The 16,950-nt window shown below is 37.8% G+C and overlaps 2 protein-coding genes across 2 annotated transcripts; one reads left to right on the forward strand and one right to left on the reverse strand.

Moving 5' to 3' along the window:
- Positions 1–4,532: 4,532 nt before the first annotated feature.
- Positions 4,533–6,268, reverse strand: LOC113740615 (protein FAR1-RELATED SEQUENCE 5-like). Its single transcript, XM_027268163.2, has 3 exons — positions 5,888–6,268; positions 5,707–5,824; positions 4,533–5,596 (listed from the first exon to the last, which is right to left on the reverse strand). Exons 1-3 carry the CDS (start codon positions 6,266–6,268, stop codon positions 4,533–4,535), a joined length of 1,563 nt encoding a protein of 520 aa, XP_027123964.2.
- Positions 6,269–10,772: 4,504 nt separating this feature from the next.
- Positions 10,773–16,053, forward strand: LOC113741769 (uncharacterized). Its single transcript, XM_072069671.1, has 4 exons — positions 10,773–11,062; positions 12,642–12,747; positions 15,410–15,558; positions 15,641–16,053. The coding sequence occupies exons 1-4, from the start codon at positions 10,922–10,924 to the stop codon at positions 15,734–15,736; spliced, it is 492 nt and encodes a 163-aa protein (XP_071925772.1). The 5' UTR covers positions 10,773–10,921; the 3' UTR covers positions 15,737–16,053.
- Positions 16,054–16,950: the final 897 nt, after the last annotated feature.

Here is a 16,950-nt window from a genome sequence, read left to right on the forward strand (position 1 = left end):
CGTACTTGGACCCTGGCGCTCTCTACTCGTTGGGCTTTCTCAACGGCCTCGCTAAAAGCGTTAATCTGGGCCACCGCGAGGTACTTCTGAATTTTCACATTCAGGCCCTGAATAAAAGCCTGATCCGCCGTTGTTCCGTCACAATTAACTCAGGGACAAACTTAGATAAGCGCGTGAACTGGCTTTCATACTCCGCTACAGACTGAGCCCCTTGGCGGAGTCGAATAAACTCATCTTCCTTCCTCTCCTGAACTAGAGGGGGGAAAAATTTCGCGTTAAACTCTCTCATAAAGTTTACCCAAGTCCTAGACATTTGTTCCCGTTCCCATTTTTTCCGAATGACATTCCACCAGGAACGGGCCGCCCCTTCCAGTTGGAAAACGGCAAAAGTCACCTGCCGTTCTTCAGTATAGTGCAGGGCAGCAAAAATGTCTATCATCTTCTCAAGCCACCTTTCGGCGACATCCGGATCGGGTCCCCCAATAAACTTCGGTGGTGCGAACTTTTGGAACCGCTCAAGTGCCCTATCGTCACTTTCAACATGGTTGCCCGCCCGGGTTTCCAGGATTAGGGTTTGGGTTTTGGCCTTGTTGCTGCACCATTTGTGCTAGCAGGTTGGTCATTTGCTGCATAGCGGCAGTGATCTGCACGTTGGGGTCAACTCTCGGTTCAGGATTAGGTCCAGAGGAGGTTTTTCCAGCACCCCGGTCTGGCATAGGTTGCATATTCCCGCTTCCACGCCCCTGTCCACTACGTGTGCCTTCCATCAAATCTATTTGATCTAGACAAACATACTAGAACAATAAAATGACCATACATGTAAATAAAATCCCAAAACTTTTACAAACATATATATACATTCCAAACAAGGCAAACAACACACATATCAACAACCAGTCAAGTCACGTACAGTCAAGTCAAGTACAAACATGGACAATCACAAGGGAATGGCCTCATCAAAAGAAATATACACGTAGCTAATCCAACGTACAAAACGATTAGCTAAGGCTCTTTCCCTATCCCTATATACAAGAAACAAAACTATCCCAAAACCCTAGGAGTCGAGACCTAGTCCGTCGACGGGCTAGTAGATCCACCCGACGGGGTGGATCCAACCCCAGCCTCAGGCCCCGCACATGAATTCTCGTCACTCACGCCCTCGACCATGTCCGCGCATAGGTTCAAGATCGAGGCAGCTCGAACCTTAACCTTTCGCGCTCGCTTAGTCTCGCGCTCACGGGTTTCCCTAAGATGAGTGCACAGGTCATCCACCCGATTCTCAATCTCAAGTACATCGTACTCCAACCCCTTAATGTGCTCGGCTTGTTTCTCATTGGCCGCCCTAAACTGGGTCACCTCGGCCTCCAACCTAGCGTTATCTCGAGCTAATTCCTTACGCTCCTCCGCCACGGCCAATACTAATGCGTTAGGATAGGCATACGTGTGTCGACACTCGCAAAGTGAGAGGCGGTTAGCCAGGCTCCAACGAACAACGGCCCCTCCTGGCCGAATCTGGTATGGGGTCACTGGGAGCGCTCCACGAGGTCGCTCTCCAGCCGGGGGACTACTAGGCTCACCATGACCGTCCATCCTACACCAAAAGAGTAAATAAGCATAAATAATCTTAAAGGACGTAATCAAAAGAATCCTCAAATCAAGCATTTCTAATACATCCAAACTAATTCAAACCTAGGCTCTGATACCACATGTGACAGCCTCACCTTCCCCTAAGGCGAACCAAAGGGGTTAGCGGACTGCCTACCCAGCTCTCCCAAGGACTAACGGTTCAGTTCACATCGATTTACGATGTGTCGGAACATACTAACGCGCGTAAACGAGTCACAATGTCCAAATAAAAAAAATGAAACCAGAGTTGGCCATGAATAGTAACCGACACGTCAAAATCCAATCGAACATCAAGCAAATATTTACATGTTGAAATTAAGCATATACAATCCAAAGTGGCATACAAAAATTATTCCAAAGTGGATACATGTACGGTTTGCCAAATCAAAAGAGAAACGGACCCAAAAGTACATTTAGGGTTTCAATCAAGGAGCTATACAAAAGATATGTCCAACTAGCTCAATTCGGCAACCAACTATCAAAAGTCATTCCGAAAGTGTTTATTTCCTGTAAGGAAAACAAAAGGAATAGGGTGAGCTTACGCCCAGTGAGATAATACCACTCAAGCAACCAAGTTCATATAAGCATGAGATTTGCATTCCACAAGAAAGTAAGCCATGATCATATTTCAATAAATTGATAAAAAGATACGGACGGCTCTCAAGAGCCCCTTTCCTCGTTTGTATACTTGATCGGACTTCATTGACCCTCCATCAATGTTTAAGAGTAACCAACCGTAGGCTCCACTTTACTTCCATTCCGTCCACCTAACATTCACCTACCGGGCCCGAACTCCAAACACTTGCAATGTGGTATTACTCGAGTATACCGGAATCGAGAGTCTCTCATACTACAAGATTCCATATAACAATCCCCAAGACTCATTAATTGGCACGACCAAACTCTCGCCGGCTCGATTCAATCAACTACCAATGGGGTTGAAATCAATGGTAACAATCATGGTCGTTGGATACTCGTCCAAACGATACCAAGTCAAGTACTTTCATTTCATGTAACATTCCATGTAACATTCCAATAACATGATAAACGATGATATAAGGCATATAAGTAAGAGTGATAAAGTACACCCTCACTTCAATCAATATCGATGGTGCAGTAAACATTCAACGCATCAAGTTCAAGTATTAAAACCATATAGTAACACACATGTGAGTAGTACACTCACCAAGCTTGAAAATGATATTTCATACACCTCCGTTAAAGGAGCGTCATAAACCACCGTCACGCCCTAAAACATGCAAACAAGTACAATGAGACTCGATAACGAGTCATAAACCAATGCCAAATACTACCAAAATAGGGTTCCATAAGCATACATAAGCATTAGAGGAAACCAGAAAAATCCGGAAATGGGGTTAAGTGTTAACCCAAAAAAAATAGTTTTTGACATCATTTTATGGTTTTGGTACCAAAAGCACTACGATTATTAGATGAAGGTACAGGACCCACCGTTTCGAAGCTAAGAGATAGGGTTACAGTGTTGAAGAAGGTCACTCTTCCCAGTTTCGAGTGTAACCAGGTCAAAAATGCAATATACTACACCAGAACCGGAAAAACAGGTTCACAAAATGCATTCTGGTGCAAACATCCTAAATCAGGCTACCTATGTCCAAATCCAGTAATTCCAAAGCCATCCGAAAGCTAAGATACAGGGATACATTTCATCAGAAGACCTCAACAACCAATTCTGAAACATTCCCAACCAAATTAACCAATTACAGTCGCAGTTCTCAAGTTCGGGTAGAAACAGGACAGCAAGGGTAATTCCATCTTTTCACAAGTTACACTACTCCGATTGACCTGAAATTTTGTAGGCATCTCTAAAATATCATTCCCTACAACTTTCATGTTTTAACCCAAGGTCAATTCAGCCTCTAACTATGAGCTACTGTGCCAGGCAGAATGTACAATCATAAAACCCTAACTTTCCAAATTTCTTCCAAAACAGAAATTGCTTGCAATTAACCACTTTTTCCACCTTCTATATTCCTTAAATACCATTTCCAATCATCATACATGACCACATAATCATATTCATATGAAAACAGAAAAATCACCAATAAGTATAAGACTTCACCAATTCAACCAAAAATCAAGATATAATCCATAAAATTGCATCTTATACTACCACTAATCATGAATTAAGTTTCATTAGAGGGAGGAGAGGGGTTCTTCACAACTCACCTTAGCAACACAAGAGAGAGAGCAACTAGTCACCTTAGCTTTCCAAACAACTTCACCAATCACCTTACCAACACTAAGTGAAGAGGTTTTATGGAACAAAAGCAAGTTTAAGTGGTTGTTTTGATGGATTTGAGCTAAATGGAAGCAAGAACTTGGAGAGTTTTCTTTCTTTCTTTCTTGAAGTTGGCCGGCCAAGATGAAGAGAAAATAGTGAATTTTTGGTAAATTTTTGGATTTATTTGGTCAATTGGTAAGACAATGAATAGTAGTCATAAAGTACCACTAATCATTTGGTGACACTTGTCACTATAATTAATGCATCTCTATCTCTTTGTTTTCTCTCACAACAATCCAACCAGCAATCTCTAATTATCTCTTAGCACCCGATAATTTAAATCCAATATCCAAAACTTAACCTAGTTGGCCGAATTTTTTCGAACTTTTCGCCCTAGTGGGTCCCACGTCCGGTATACGCTCATAATTTCTCAAAAACTATTCGATACTAGAAAAATCATCTAAAAACTATATTTACTCATAAAAATTATCTAGAATTTTTTCTAATCACGAAAATGCAGAAAACAAGCCATGAAAGATAATAAAACCTAGAAAATGGGAAAATTACGGGTTCTCACAATGGTTGGAGCGAGCTCCCGATAACGAGTTGAAATCATTATTTTAGGATCAGTCACAACTTCCTGTCTTCACCGATCAAAACAGTCTCTAGCCCGAGCTCTTTTTGTCCATCGCCTCTTAATGTATTCAGGAGGAATTATTTTTATGCCCACAGTATCAAACACCTTCAACGCGTGCCCACATAAAATGCCTTCATTCTCGTATTTTTTGCAACTACAACGTACACTTAGATCATTCCGATTGAATACCACTATTCTTTCAGGTCCTCCATCATACCTCATGACCGCAAACTCCACAATTATCGCTGCATCTTGTTGTCTCAATATAACCATAGCTGTTGACTCACCATATTCATTTTGGAATGCAACAAATACGGTTGGTGAATACGTCTCTGATGCATGCACAAGCATAGGTGTTTGCCTTAACCCGACCATGGGGAGCTTTTGCCTCATTTCATATTCTGCGATCAGTTCATTATGTCTCTTTTCATCAACCACCCGATTGAAATGTCTAAAGAACTGCACAAGGTCATGATCCAGTTTCAAATTATTTTTAATTGTTGTATTTAGGCTTTCGCTAAGTTGGGTGCTTCGCATTCCCGCGGTCCATCTTTCTTTCATCATGCACGTTGCCCATTTATCACGAATTCTATACAACCCGGAGAGCCATTCATTATTTTCAAGATTGTGTTTCTTCACCATCGTCTCCCACACCCTATTGAATTGTTCCACTTCTTCAAACTCATACATGCATGCACCAAACATGTATGGAAGATCACTATTTTCCTTGTAGTGATTGCCAAGATGTTTCATAAAATTACGCTTTATGTGAAACGTACATAGACCGTGAAATGTTTTAGGCATAACAACTGAAAGAGCGGCTGCCATGGCAAGATCTTGGTCGGTTAGTATGGTACTTGGACGCTTTCCGCACATTGGTTCTAGAAATGTACCAAACACGCATTTGAAAGAATCTATAGTCTCATCATACATAAGGGCAACACCAAATATCACAATTTGCCTATGTTGGTTAAAACCCACAAACACTCCAAGTGGCCGGTATTCTTTATTTGTTTTGTAGGTTGTGTCGAATGTAATTACGTCTCCAAAAAATTTGTAGTCAATTAACATTCCTGCATCAGCCCAAAAGATATCGTTATCTGCTCTTCACAGTCCAGTTGTACGGCATGAAAAAACGATGGATTTTCGAGTGTTTGCTCTTAAAAATAATTCAGCATGCTACCTGCTTCTCCATATTTCAAACTCCTTTCCCGTCGAGTACGAAGATATCGTTTCAGTTCTTCCCGAGTATATCCCACATTTCCCATCCCACCTGCCTCCTTTCCCATAAGCTCATGGCTCTGTTTCAATGAAAGCCCAGCGTCCTCGCTTATTTCAGCTTGAAATCCTTAAGCCTCGCTCACTTTTCTTTGTGATGGCATCATGTGCGTACATTGAGCAATGTGCAACTCATGGTTATGCTCTAAGACAAGGTCATGCACACGATACTTCATTGTTCCTCTAAACAACACGATAACCATTTTAGCTCCACACCCTGTTTTCATCGGCGCTCGTGTCCTCTTTGGCATCACATCACCTTTGTACTTGCGCTTCACACCTTCCTTGCAGCAACTATATCTCCTAGATGTGGTCACGCCGTCTTTGTCTTTATTCAGATAGTATTTACGTACACTAAAACCCATTTTAAAGGCATATTTGTTGTAAAACTTGTATGCATCCTCTTCGCTGTTGAACTCCATTCCTAACTCAGGGGTCCCATCTTCTGCCAATTTGCTGCAATCCATTACTTCTGATCCTGCCAATTATGCATTAAACACCCTAATTTGCAACACTTCATGAATAGTATGTACATAAATGTATATTACCATTCATAATGTGTTATGAATTATACATTACTCATATACCAAATTCTATTATTACACTATCAATATGATTAATGATTCACATCACCTTACTTTTACTCTAAGACAATCTGTGTACAAATACAACTCCATGTACACTAACTTATACGGATTGTAATGTATTGGTCACACGATGTAAGTCTATTTTAACTGTATGTACATCCACGCTGGTGATTATATTTTGATTCTAGATTCTTTAGTTCACTGGACCTTATGTCATTCGTTAATGACAACCGCATAAGCCAACTCCACATTTTCTACTATTTCTACATTTTGAGGGCCAAACAATCACTTTTTACTCATTGTAATATATTTTTTACATCATGTAATTTACTTATAATACAAGGTTCACCCATTTGTTATTCACATACATGTCTTTTCCTCAGTTTCACCTCATTCAACTCTACACATCTATTTTATACACACTACACGGTCAAGAGAGGGGCAAACTAATATTACTCCATGAGCATGGACCAATTACTAGATGTATAATGATTCATATCAATTGTAATACGGTGGCTATAACATGTAACTAATTTACAACAAGATGTACATTCATTCACTTGTTAAATGTGACTTTGTTTCTCTCATCTTTTCCTAATTCCGTTCGATGGTTTACTTGAATACATACCCCTAGGTCTTCCAAAAACTACTATCCCTTTATAGTCCATCACTGAAAAACTAAATGGTCACACACACACAGATACGGTACACACATGCAAATATAGTACAACTTCACTATTCTTCTATCATCTTCATATTATATCTTCAGTGACTCTAATTTCATCCTTCATTTAACAGATGTGCATTTGGGTGACAAATTATTGGCCACAGTTACTGACATAGTTCAGTCATGTTACCTTGGTCTGCTAATAGGTTTCACGATTCACCGAAGTCGGAGAGCGTAGCTGCTTCTGCTATTAAGTTGAAGGACAAAATCTGGCTTCGTGAGATATTGTCCTTCCTCTGTTTGCTTCTACCTTACCGCCTGCCTTGCGCGCATTCAAAATAGATACAATACTCTTATACCCAGTTGAAGACCACAGCTGCTTCTGCTATTCAGTTTTCCATCCAAACTTTGGCTTCATCTCTGTTTGCTTCTACCTTGCTGCCTGCCTCTCCACCCACTTTTCTGTCAATTGCTATTTTCATCAGAGTAGACTACACCCACTTCACCTAAAAAGAGCTAGTAGGTCGAATTCCACTCGAACTTCAGCTTTCTACCTTCCGTGAGCGGTCGGTCAGACTGTCAGAGTAGAGCTCCTTCAGAAGCACGCCAAGACTCTTCCCTCAGTTTTGTTTTCTGCGGCTAATTCAAAATTTCAACTTGAATTTCAAAATCTAATTCTCTTCCGTTTGCTCCGTCTGCTCACGTTTGGAAGTCAACATTTTTTTTATTTGGAACGGTGCCATTTTTCTGCCCTACTTCAGCCTTGCTGACTTGGCTCATTTGTCTCCTCACGTTTTTTATTATGAGGAGACCGTTCAAGAGCGGTCGTCTCCTGCCCCGTATCCCTTCTAGGGTGTACCCTAGAAGTTAGTGGATCGCCTAACTGTCGTAACAATTGATTTCTCTTAGCCTCTCTTTCAGTCACTACCCAGCTTATGAATCAGCCTCTATTTGCTCCACTAGTTGCTGCGTGGACTTAGCAGCTTATTGGCAGCAGCCTTCCTTTGATTCCTCTTTGATCACCACCCAATTATTTTGGCAATTGTTTTGCCTAAGTCTCACTCGATTGTCCAAAATATTACTTCCTTAGGCTGCATGGTGAATTGTCTAACATTTAAGGTTAAATTGGTCCTGTGAGCTTTAGTTTATTTGCTTACTAAGGCTATAATTTTATTATTTCATACATTAACTCCTAACTTTATTTGTATTTCGTTAGAAAATTTTCTTACATTGATCTAGTAGATTTTCACACATTTAACTATAAGAAAAATTTATTAGACATGTACTTATTCAACTATATAATAAATTCACATGACACAATTTGCAATATGCCTATCATATATTTATTTGATTCCTAAAATTTTCTACACCATTCTATTATTCTGTTTATTATTATATATATTTTATCTTTATCATTATTTTGTTTTATATTTTATTTTTATTATTTTTTTCCTAAATTTTCAATTTTATAGGAATTCCATTATGCATTTAATTTAACCATTCATTCGTTACATATAATATTTCTAATAACAGATTAAATGTAATGAAATAAATTCGAAGTGTACACATAAATTTCCTGAGTTCTCATATGTACCAAGCGGATGCAATTAAAATGAATAAAATAAATTAATTGGAGCAAATGAATAAATAAATAAAGGATTAATATCAGAAACCTCCCTTGAGGTTTCTTCTAATCACACCTAGCACCCCTCATATTTTCAAAATCACACTTGGGATCCCTAGAATGACAACTTTGGTATCATTGTCAATCCCTCATTATTTTTGTTCCACTTTTACCTTCCTTGTGAACTCTATTAGTCTATTTATGTAGAGTTAATTTCGGAAACCTCCCTTGAGGTTTTCCCTAAATTATGTAAAAGTATTCTGTAATTATGTAATATTTTTTATACAAAGTGTAACTCTAATTGAACTATTTGTAAAACTTATCAACACAAATACAATTATTACATATTGGACCCATATGTACACTAACCACTTATCACATTTCTATAGTAACGATGTACAAGAAATTTACATAAAATTACAAAATATTCAAAAAATGTTACACTATTTAGGGATGGTTGATCTAACTACTGTTCCTATCCTACTCCCTAATATTAAATAGTCATGGAGTTTCCAGTGATGTTAACTTTTTGCAATTCCTAAGTGAATAATAACGCAATCTAAAAGTAATTCAAGGATGATGGGAATTCATGAGTATATAGCATTAGCAAGCCATTTTTACTTGACAATAGGGTATCGCAATATTAATAACTTACAAACTCCATTCAACTAGGATGCACAAAAAACTATTTATACTACCTCATTTTCACAAAAATGGAAGAGTAAATTTATTTACAACTACAACCACATATTGAAACTATTGTCGCCATTATGAGAATCCATATTCAGATTTTTTTTATCTCCGTTCAGATCAATGTAACATTTTTTAAACAATGTGTAACTCTATGTGAATTATTTGTAAAACTTAATAACAGATACGCAATCTATTATAAAGATGTACAAGAAACTTACATAAAATTACAAAATGTTCAAACATGTTACACTGTTCAGGCACGATTTTGTAGTGTTACCAAAGTTGGTGGGATGTGAGTTACATAAATAGAGTTCATAAGGAGGGTAAAAGTGGAACAAAAATAATGAGGGGTTGACAATGATACCAAAGTTGTCATTCCAGGGGTGCTAAGTGTGATTTCGAAAACATGAAGGGTGCTACGTGTGATTAGAAGAAACCTTAAGGGAGGTTTCTGATATTAACCCATAAATAAATAAATAAGCCAGTAAAAGAGAATTTCGGGTCCTCACATCAGCCTTGTGTGAAATTGGTTCTATTAGAAACTATAGTGGTAAATTAGTAGATTGGAATTATGTATTAGGTCAACCCGAAAATTTCAAATTCAGGTCAACCTGAAATTGACCTGCTAACCAGAAATTGACCCGCCAACCCAAAATTGACCCATCAACTTCAGTGCAAAACTACAATCCAAAAAATTCAGGTATAGGTCAGGTATCTTGACCCGTTTGCGGGTTGGTGAGTCATGTTCGGGTTAGTAGGTTCTTTGTTATACCTGGATCTCAAATCGATCTGCCAACCCATTTATGACCCGATTGGCACCCCTACTTTTTCTCAGAAGAAACTTCATCTTAGTGATTGAAACTAAAAAACAGGAATTGTAGAGATTTACCTTCTCCTCAAATGATTACAAAATATTCAAAGTAATTCCCCAAAATATCATTTTTCTAACCTTTCAATTCTTTTGTTTGTTCCCCTTTTCATTTTAGTTTCTCATTTGATTCTCAAGAAAATTCACAAGATGAATTTGTGACCTGATTAATAATTATTAATTGCAATTTGTGACACATGACATCTTACAAAAGATCGAAATTAGCATTTGATGCCTTTTAAAGATTCATCTAGAAATGCAATTACAAACTTTCGAAATGCAATTACCAGCATACATCTTTCTATTGGGAATGATGGAAGAGAGAAGAAGAAAAGAAGAGAAAAGGAAATAAAAGAGGGGAAAAGGATAAATGAAAAGTCACAATAATGAAGAGGTAATAAAAATTACATGTTAGGAATAAAGTGAAAACTAAGACATAACTTAAGGAATGATTGTAAATAACCCGATGGAGAAGAAAAAAAAAATTACAAAGCGAGAATACCCTCAGTAGTAACTCCTCCTCGAATCTGTTAAACAAGGAAAATAATAAACAGAGAGACGGTTCGAAATTGAGACCCCCAGAATTTCACTCAGAAAATACTACAATAAAGCCCTACTTGTCTTTCCAACGAACGAAAGAGTTGAAAGATCAACCGGAGACTCCAGAAAGATAAACGGAAGATGGAAGAACTAACATCAGCACTGAATGCCCACAAGGACCAAATGGCAGATCTGGTTGAGAAACTCACCGCCGAATTGCGCTCCAGTTTAACTCCTGCCTATAACAACTTTATGGGATTCTTCCATGCCATTGACTGGAGGGTACTAACTTGCATTGTTTCAAATTTTCTCTTAATTTTTGGCATCAAATCCTTGTATTTGTTTAGCCCTTTTTTTCCTTAAGTGTTGGACTGGTATGACGTTTCGAGAGGAGGATTTTTCATTTTTTTTCGCTGTGTTTTTTTTTTTGGTGGCATTCTTAATATCTTCATTGAATTTTAAAAAGGGTTGATTGTTTCAGATTGTAGTACACAATGTCTTCGGGGCTAATTGATTTGTCTTTGCTTTTAATATTTTCCCTCATCACATTATTCAATACTGTGTTACTTATTGATGGGATATATAGGTTTTCATTCATTGCTGTGTTTTTTCGGTTGTAATCTGTTTCATTATAGCCCATGTTTTGGACTCGGTTGGCAGGCTAGTAAATCAGGACTTCGAGTTTTTCCAGCTGTTAGGTTTAAGAAAATGTTTTGATTAGGAGCATTGGTATCAGTGCTTTTTAATTCAGTGTAACAACGTATCTTTGAGAAATTTGTGTGGAATAATACAGGTGAAAATAACCAGGAGAAATAGTAAAAGGGAATGGATACCAATTTGGTGCTCTTGGATCTCGCTTTAATGAGTTTGAGTCCAAATATTAGGTTTCGCACTAGTGACTGCAAGTTTTAGGCATTTAAATGTTTTTTTCTTCTGCTTCAATCAGTTTACATCATTGAGTTCAGGCACAATTAACTGTTCGTTGTTTCTCATTTGGTGAAATAGTGCAAAATAGAATTATTTAAATTCTGCATTTTTTTTTCCTTTCACCAGGTGGGAGATCTTGCTTGCTCTTCTTCAATCTTTGTTCTGATGATGAAAAATTTAAAAGTGTGGCAGTGGTTTCTTCTTATCAAGATCTTGAGTCAATGTAGTCAACCTGATGTTAAGGCTTTCGTTATCAGAATAAAAGACTCAGGCATAACTTGAAATTTAAATTGGAAAATAAAATTGTTAGTTGTCAATCTGGTTAGGACAACGCCTCTAATTCAATATATTATGTTTTATAAGTCGAGTCAGTATGTTAAAGGCGGTTTTACTGATAAGGTAATGGTAAGATATATTTGCATCTGCATGATTAAAATACTTTTCATGCTTTAGTCTATTAATAATCAGTTGGTCCACAAGGGGCAATGGGATATCTAGGCTTCAGTCTTTTGGCTTCATGTTATTTTGGAGTTAAATTCATTCCTTTAAGTGCCCCTGTTTGGATTTTGTCTGGCTCCACCAATTATAGGTTATGAAATTGTTAGTCATGGGAAAGAAAAAAGAGGAGTCAAGGATCTTTGCCTTTGTTACTTATAGCTGGAAAGTCAACAAGAGCTTTGGTAGGCCTTAAATATTAGTTTGCTCCACTCAAGCTAGCTGACCAGGTTTAAAAAATGTCTAGTTATTGGTAGTGATTTGAGTGTCTGCTCATTTTTACTAACCAATCAATGTCCATATTCATCTCCCATATTCTTTCCTTTAATTTCTTGTTTCATTTCACCTTGTTTGACATGTGTTGGATCTAAGATAATTTCATTGCTGTATGTATGATATCCTGATTGATTGACATTTGTGTGTGTGTATCTCTCTGCAGGAGCCATGGTTGATATGCCTAGTTGCTTTCCATGCTGTGCTCTTCCTAGTGGCAATCATTACAAGGAGGAATACTAATTTTCAGATGTGCTTGTTCCTTCTTGCATGTAGGTTTCCTGATGACAACCTTTGTTCAACAGTTAACGATAACTGTTCATTTATCTCCCTTAATGACGTGTTTCAACAGATTGCAAGTCTGAATTACCTATGCTTTCATGTGTTTATGTCTAATATCTAGTTAGAGAACTTCACCAGATGGATTTTAGCACCATCTAATCTATCTTACCCATCAGCCAAATCTGAATCCTACAAGAAAAAATGATCAAACCCACTTTATGCTACTAAAGCAAATGATATCCTTCAAGTGGTTGGAGCCGTAGGTTAATTGATTGTGAATCAGTGAAGAATGGTGAAAAATCGTGACTCAGAAGAGCTGCCACATGTTCCAAACCCAAGGTGAAAATTCATCAGCTGAGTTGTGTGGTAAGGACATGTATAGGTGAGAAAATCAAGTTAAATCGTTGAAGATAGACGAAAGGGCCTGTGATCAGTCATGGAAGAGATATGGCATATTAAGTACGTTTCTACGGAGAGGAATGAAGGTCTCTGACTCTCTGGTTAAGGAATAGCTCATGGCTAGTAAATATATTGGACGAAGGAGGAGTACTGAATGAGGGGCATTTGGGTCTCAGAAAAGAAAAGGGAAAAAAAATAGAGTGCAGTGCAATTATAGAAAAAATGGAGTGACATTTACATATTATTTATCTATTCCGTATGATGATTGAAATACTTAATGCTAAAAGTTAGGGGAAAGCAAGACTACAGTTCTCAAATTGTAACTTCTGCTTTTAGTCACCTCTGGCAATCTCTGCTTTATGCATGCAATCGCTCACAGGAGAAGAAAAAGCAACTAAAAAGACGCATGCATAAAAGCCAACAAAATGAGCACTTTTTTGTTTCATGATTGTTAATCTAACACAAAAGCTGCATAGTAATATATCACAAAGGAGCTATATAATAGGCCAAGGGACATGAAGTTTTGTCCCTTTCATTCATATTCTGTTTATGTTTGTTACAATGTACTCTTGTACGTGCTTGGATGTTTTCGAAGTTCCACTTTTGCTCTCACACTGCTTCCTTCAATGACTTTTGAACTTCTCTCACTCGAGCTTCTTGAAAGTTAAAAAAGAAAAATGAAAAAAAATTTAAATGAGCTTCTCCCAGTTAAAGGATCGGCCAGTTGTGTAGACATTACTTTGTTTCTTGAGAAAGTTTGGTGCTTTAAGGTTTTCTTTCCTTTTTTTTTTCCTGATATTGGATTTTTTGTGTCAAAGAAGTGAATAGGTACCTGTAATAGAAGTGTCCTCATGAGCATCAAAGAGGAATAGCCTATTCAAGCTTGATGTTTTAATACCATGAGTTTAAGCTTGCTTGTGCCAAAGTTTCAAAATTGATTAGGATTTGACTGTATCTGAGGAATCCTCCAGATCGATTGTTAAGACAGAAGAGTGGCCAGGTCACCCAGGTTGAGCGGTTCCTATGATTATTATGCAGTTGTGGGATGGTCAATGGACAGCGAGATCTGATTGAGTTGGTTCCTGGTTGAGCCAGTTGAGGTGGCCAGATTATTAAATGTTAATATAATTTATTTCACTCATATGCATTGAAAATTTTCTTTGGGCTATGCATTGATAATATTATAGTTCATGGCAGACATAAAGCTGGAAAAGATAACCGAGGTAGTTGATTTTAAGGTCACTTTCTCATCTTTAGCCAAATACCTGAACGTAATCTTGTATCTTCAGGAACCTTGTTTGATTGGCAAAGTTTATGATTACTGTGATATGTACGTGCAACGTTCATGTAGTGCAACTTCCTACCTATTGGATGGAATACTTAACGAGATTAGTAGTATTGGCGTTAAATGCTGCCAAAGAACCTGAACTTGTAGAAAGTCAACTTCATGGAAAATCTTATGGTTTAGCAGGGAAGTTTGAGAGGGGAAAAAGCAAAAGCTGATTGTTTAATAGTTTGGTTTGTTGCATATGGAAATTATAAAGTTTTTCAAACGAGCCTGTAAATGGATAAGAATAACAAGGATAGGTTGGCACTAGATAACAGACTTGAACAACATATGACTACATTTAGCTGGTTTGTGTTTTCATAGAAAAGGAAACGGAAGGAAACATTTGCTTTTTGGGTTGGGGGAACGGGACATAAAGTCGCTGAAACTTGCTTAACTTAACATGCTTTTGAGCTTTTATTTTTTGGGTTGTTGATCTAAACTGTCTGTCTAACTGATGCAGTGATCTCAGTCTTAGCAGGCCTAGCCTTGCTGATATATTAGCTGTGTCTCAATTAGATTGTTGTGCATACAGACATCATTCACATCACTTGTTAGCCTTTCATCAGTGTTCTGTCTAGGTGGACTAGAGCAGGACACATGACATATAAGAATGAGCTATGCTGACTTGCTAAACAAGTAATACTAATAGATTTTGTTGATTTGCTGAGGAAGTTACAGAGAGAATTTTAGCATGAGAGTCTGTTGAAAGTTATGGACAGAAGAAAGTAACAAGTGTGGAAACTTCCAGTAATGATGTAGCAGAGTCCATATTTAGTGTATGCCTCCTGAAATGCCAGCAATGGAAGCAGCCTGTCAAAATTTGCCTGTGAATGTGCACATTTCATATTTTATCTGAAATTTCACACTTTGTTTTAGGATTACCTGCACAAAAGTAACACTGAAAAAGAGTACCATTGATTTAGTGGCAGGAGTATATCTAGCTGAGTGGCTGAATAGCATCTTAGCTAACAACTGGAAAAGCTTTGCAACCCAGAATTATTTTGACTCACATGGACTCTTTCTCTCAGTACTTTGGTCTGGACCTCTTCTGGTTGTTGCAATTGTAGTATTGGTAAGTCTCTCTCTCTCTCTCTCCCCTCGTAACGCTGCTTCCCTGACTTCTGAACTGCATCATGATCCTGCCCTTTTTGTAGGTAAACACCCTTTTCTCATTATGTTACTTGATTGTGAGATGGAAGAAAGCTGAGCTCAGACACCGAGCAAGAGAAGCACGAAACAAGCAGGATTAATTAATTGTTGCTTTTGCTTCAACGCTCTTTTTCAGAGAACTTTTGCTGTAGAATTTTTGGTGGTCTATCTATTACAGTTTTGATTAATTTTCCAATGATGGATATAGGAAACGAGAGACACAAAAACAATTTAGCTTTTCTATAAGGGCAAGTTTTACTGTAGGTGTTATTAGAATATATTACTCTGATTCTGTCTCCTGATAAACTTTTAGATTGCCTAAACATAAGGTTTTATTCTACTACTCTGTACTTGAGATGAAATTCGTCATGATGTCATTGTCAGGATATTGCAGTGGTAACTTTCAGTTGTGCTGCAATTGTTAACTTCTCAGCATACAAGAGCTATGCAGGGCTCCAGCAACAATTTTGTAACGTAAATGCAGGATCATGAAAAAGAAGAGGAGGGAAGCCAAAGAGAGAAGATAGAATTGATAAGTCAAATTTAAGGGAAAAGATTAGGGGCTGATTGAGAAAACTGAACTTTGGTTTTGTAATGACACCTGTTCCGGCGTCACTTATGGTAACTAATGTATTAGAATACTGTGATGAATTTGTAATCAAATCAACTGCCAGGCGCCTGCTCTGCGGGTCAGCTGTACTTTTAGTATTAGAGGATAGACTGAAAATGGGTACCATTACACGGACAGGGGGCCTGAACGGTGGACGGCCATCTACCGTCCAGGAACTTCTGAGGGAATCAGTGGCAAAAAAACATGGTCACATTGCAAGGTAAGAAGAAGGATGCAAGACGGTAACGTTTTATTTAGCAACAATAAAAAGAAAAACAGAAATTATAAAAATATATCAATCACCGTCCTCAAATGGCGTTTGCACAGTAAAAATTTGTCCTACCCAAATTATTAATAGAATATTCTTTTATCAATAATATCAAAATAGATATCTGAAAACCCTTTTCCCTTGTGTGCTAATTTCTGAAGTCACTCCGAAAGACCTGTACTACTTTGAGATAGTAGAGAGGACAATTCCCTAAAACCTCCTCAGATCTTGGCCAAATGCTTGTCTCATCATGGAATAGCTGCCTAAATTCCTCCCAAAAAAGGCCCACACTGTTTTTTCCAGGCGAAAAACTACACAATCCAAGGGTTTAGGTTCCTATAGTAGTTGGCAATTTTAGGGTTAACATTGGTAAGAAACTTTGTCCCTTATTGTACTCATATTCTTTTGTTAGATGTACTGGCTATGAACTAAAAAAA

The sequence above is a fragment of the Coffea arabica genome, chromosome 10c (genome assembly GCF_036785885.1).
Source record: "Coffea arabica cultivar ET-39 chromosome 10c, Coffea Arabica ET-39 HiFi, whole genome shotgun sequence".
Taxonomy (NCBI): Eukaryota; Viridiplantae; Streptophyta; class Magnoliopsida; order Gentianales; family Rubiaceae; genus Coffea; species Coffea arabica.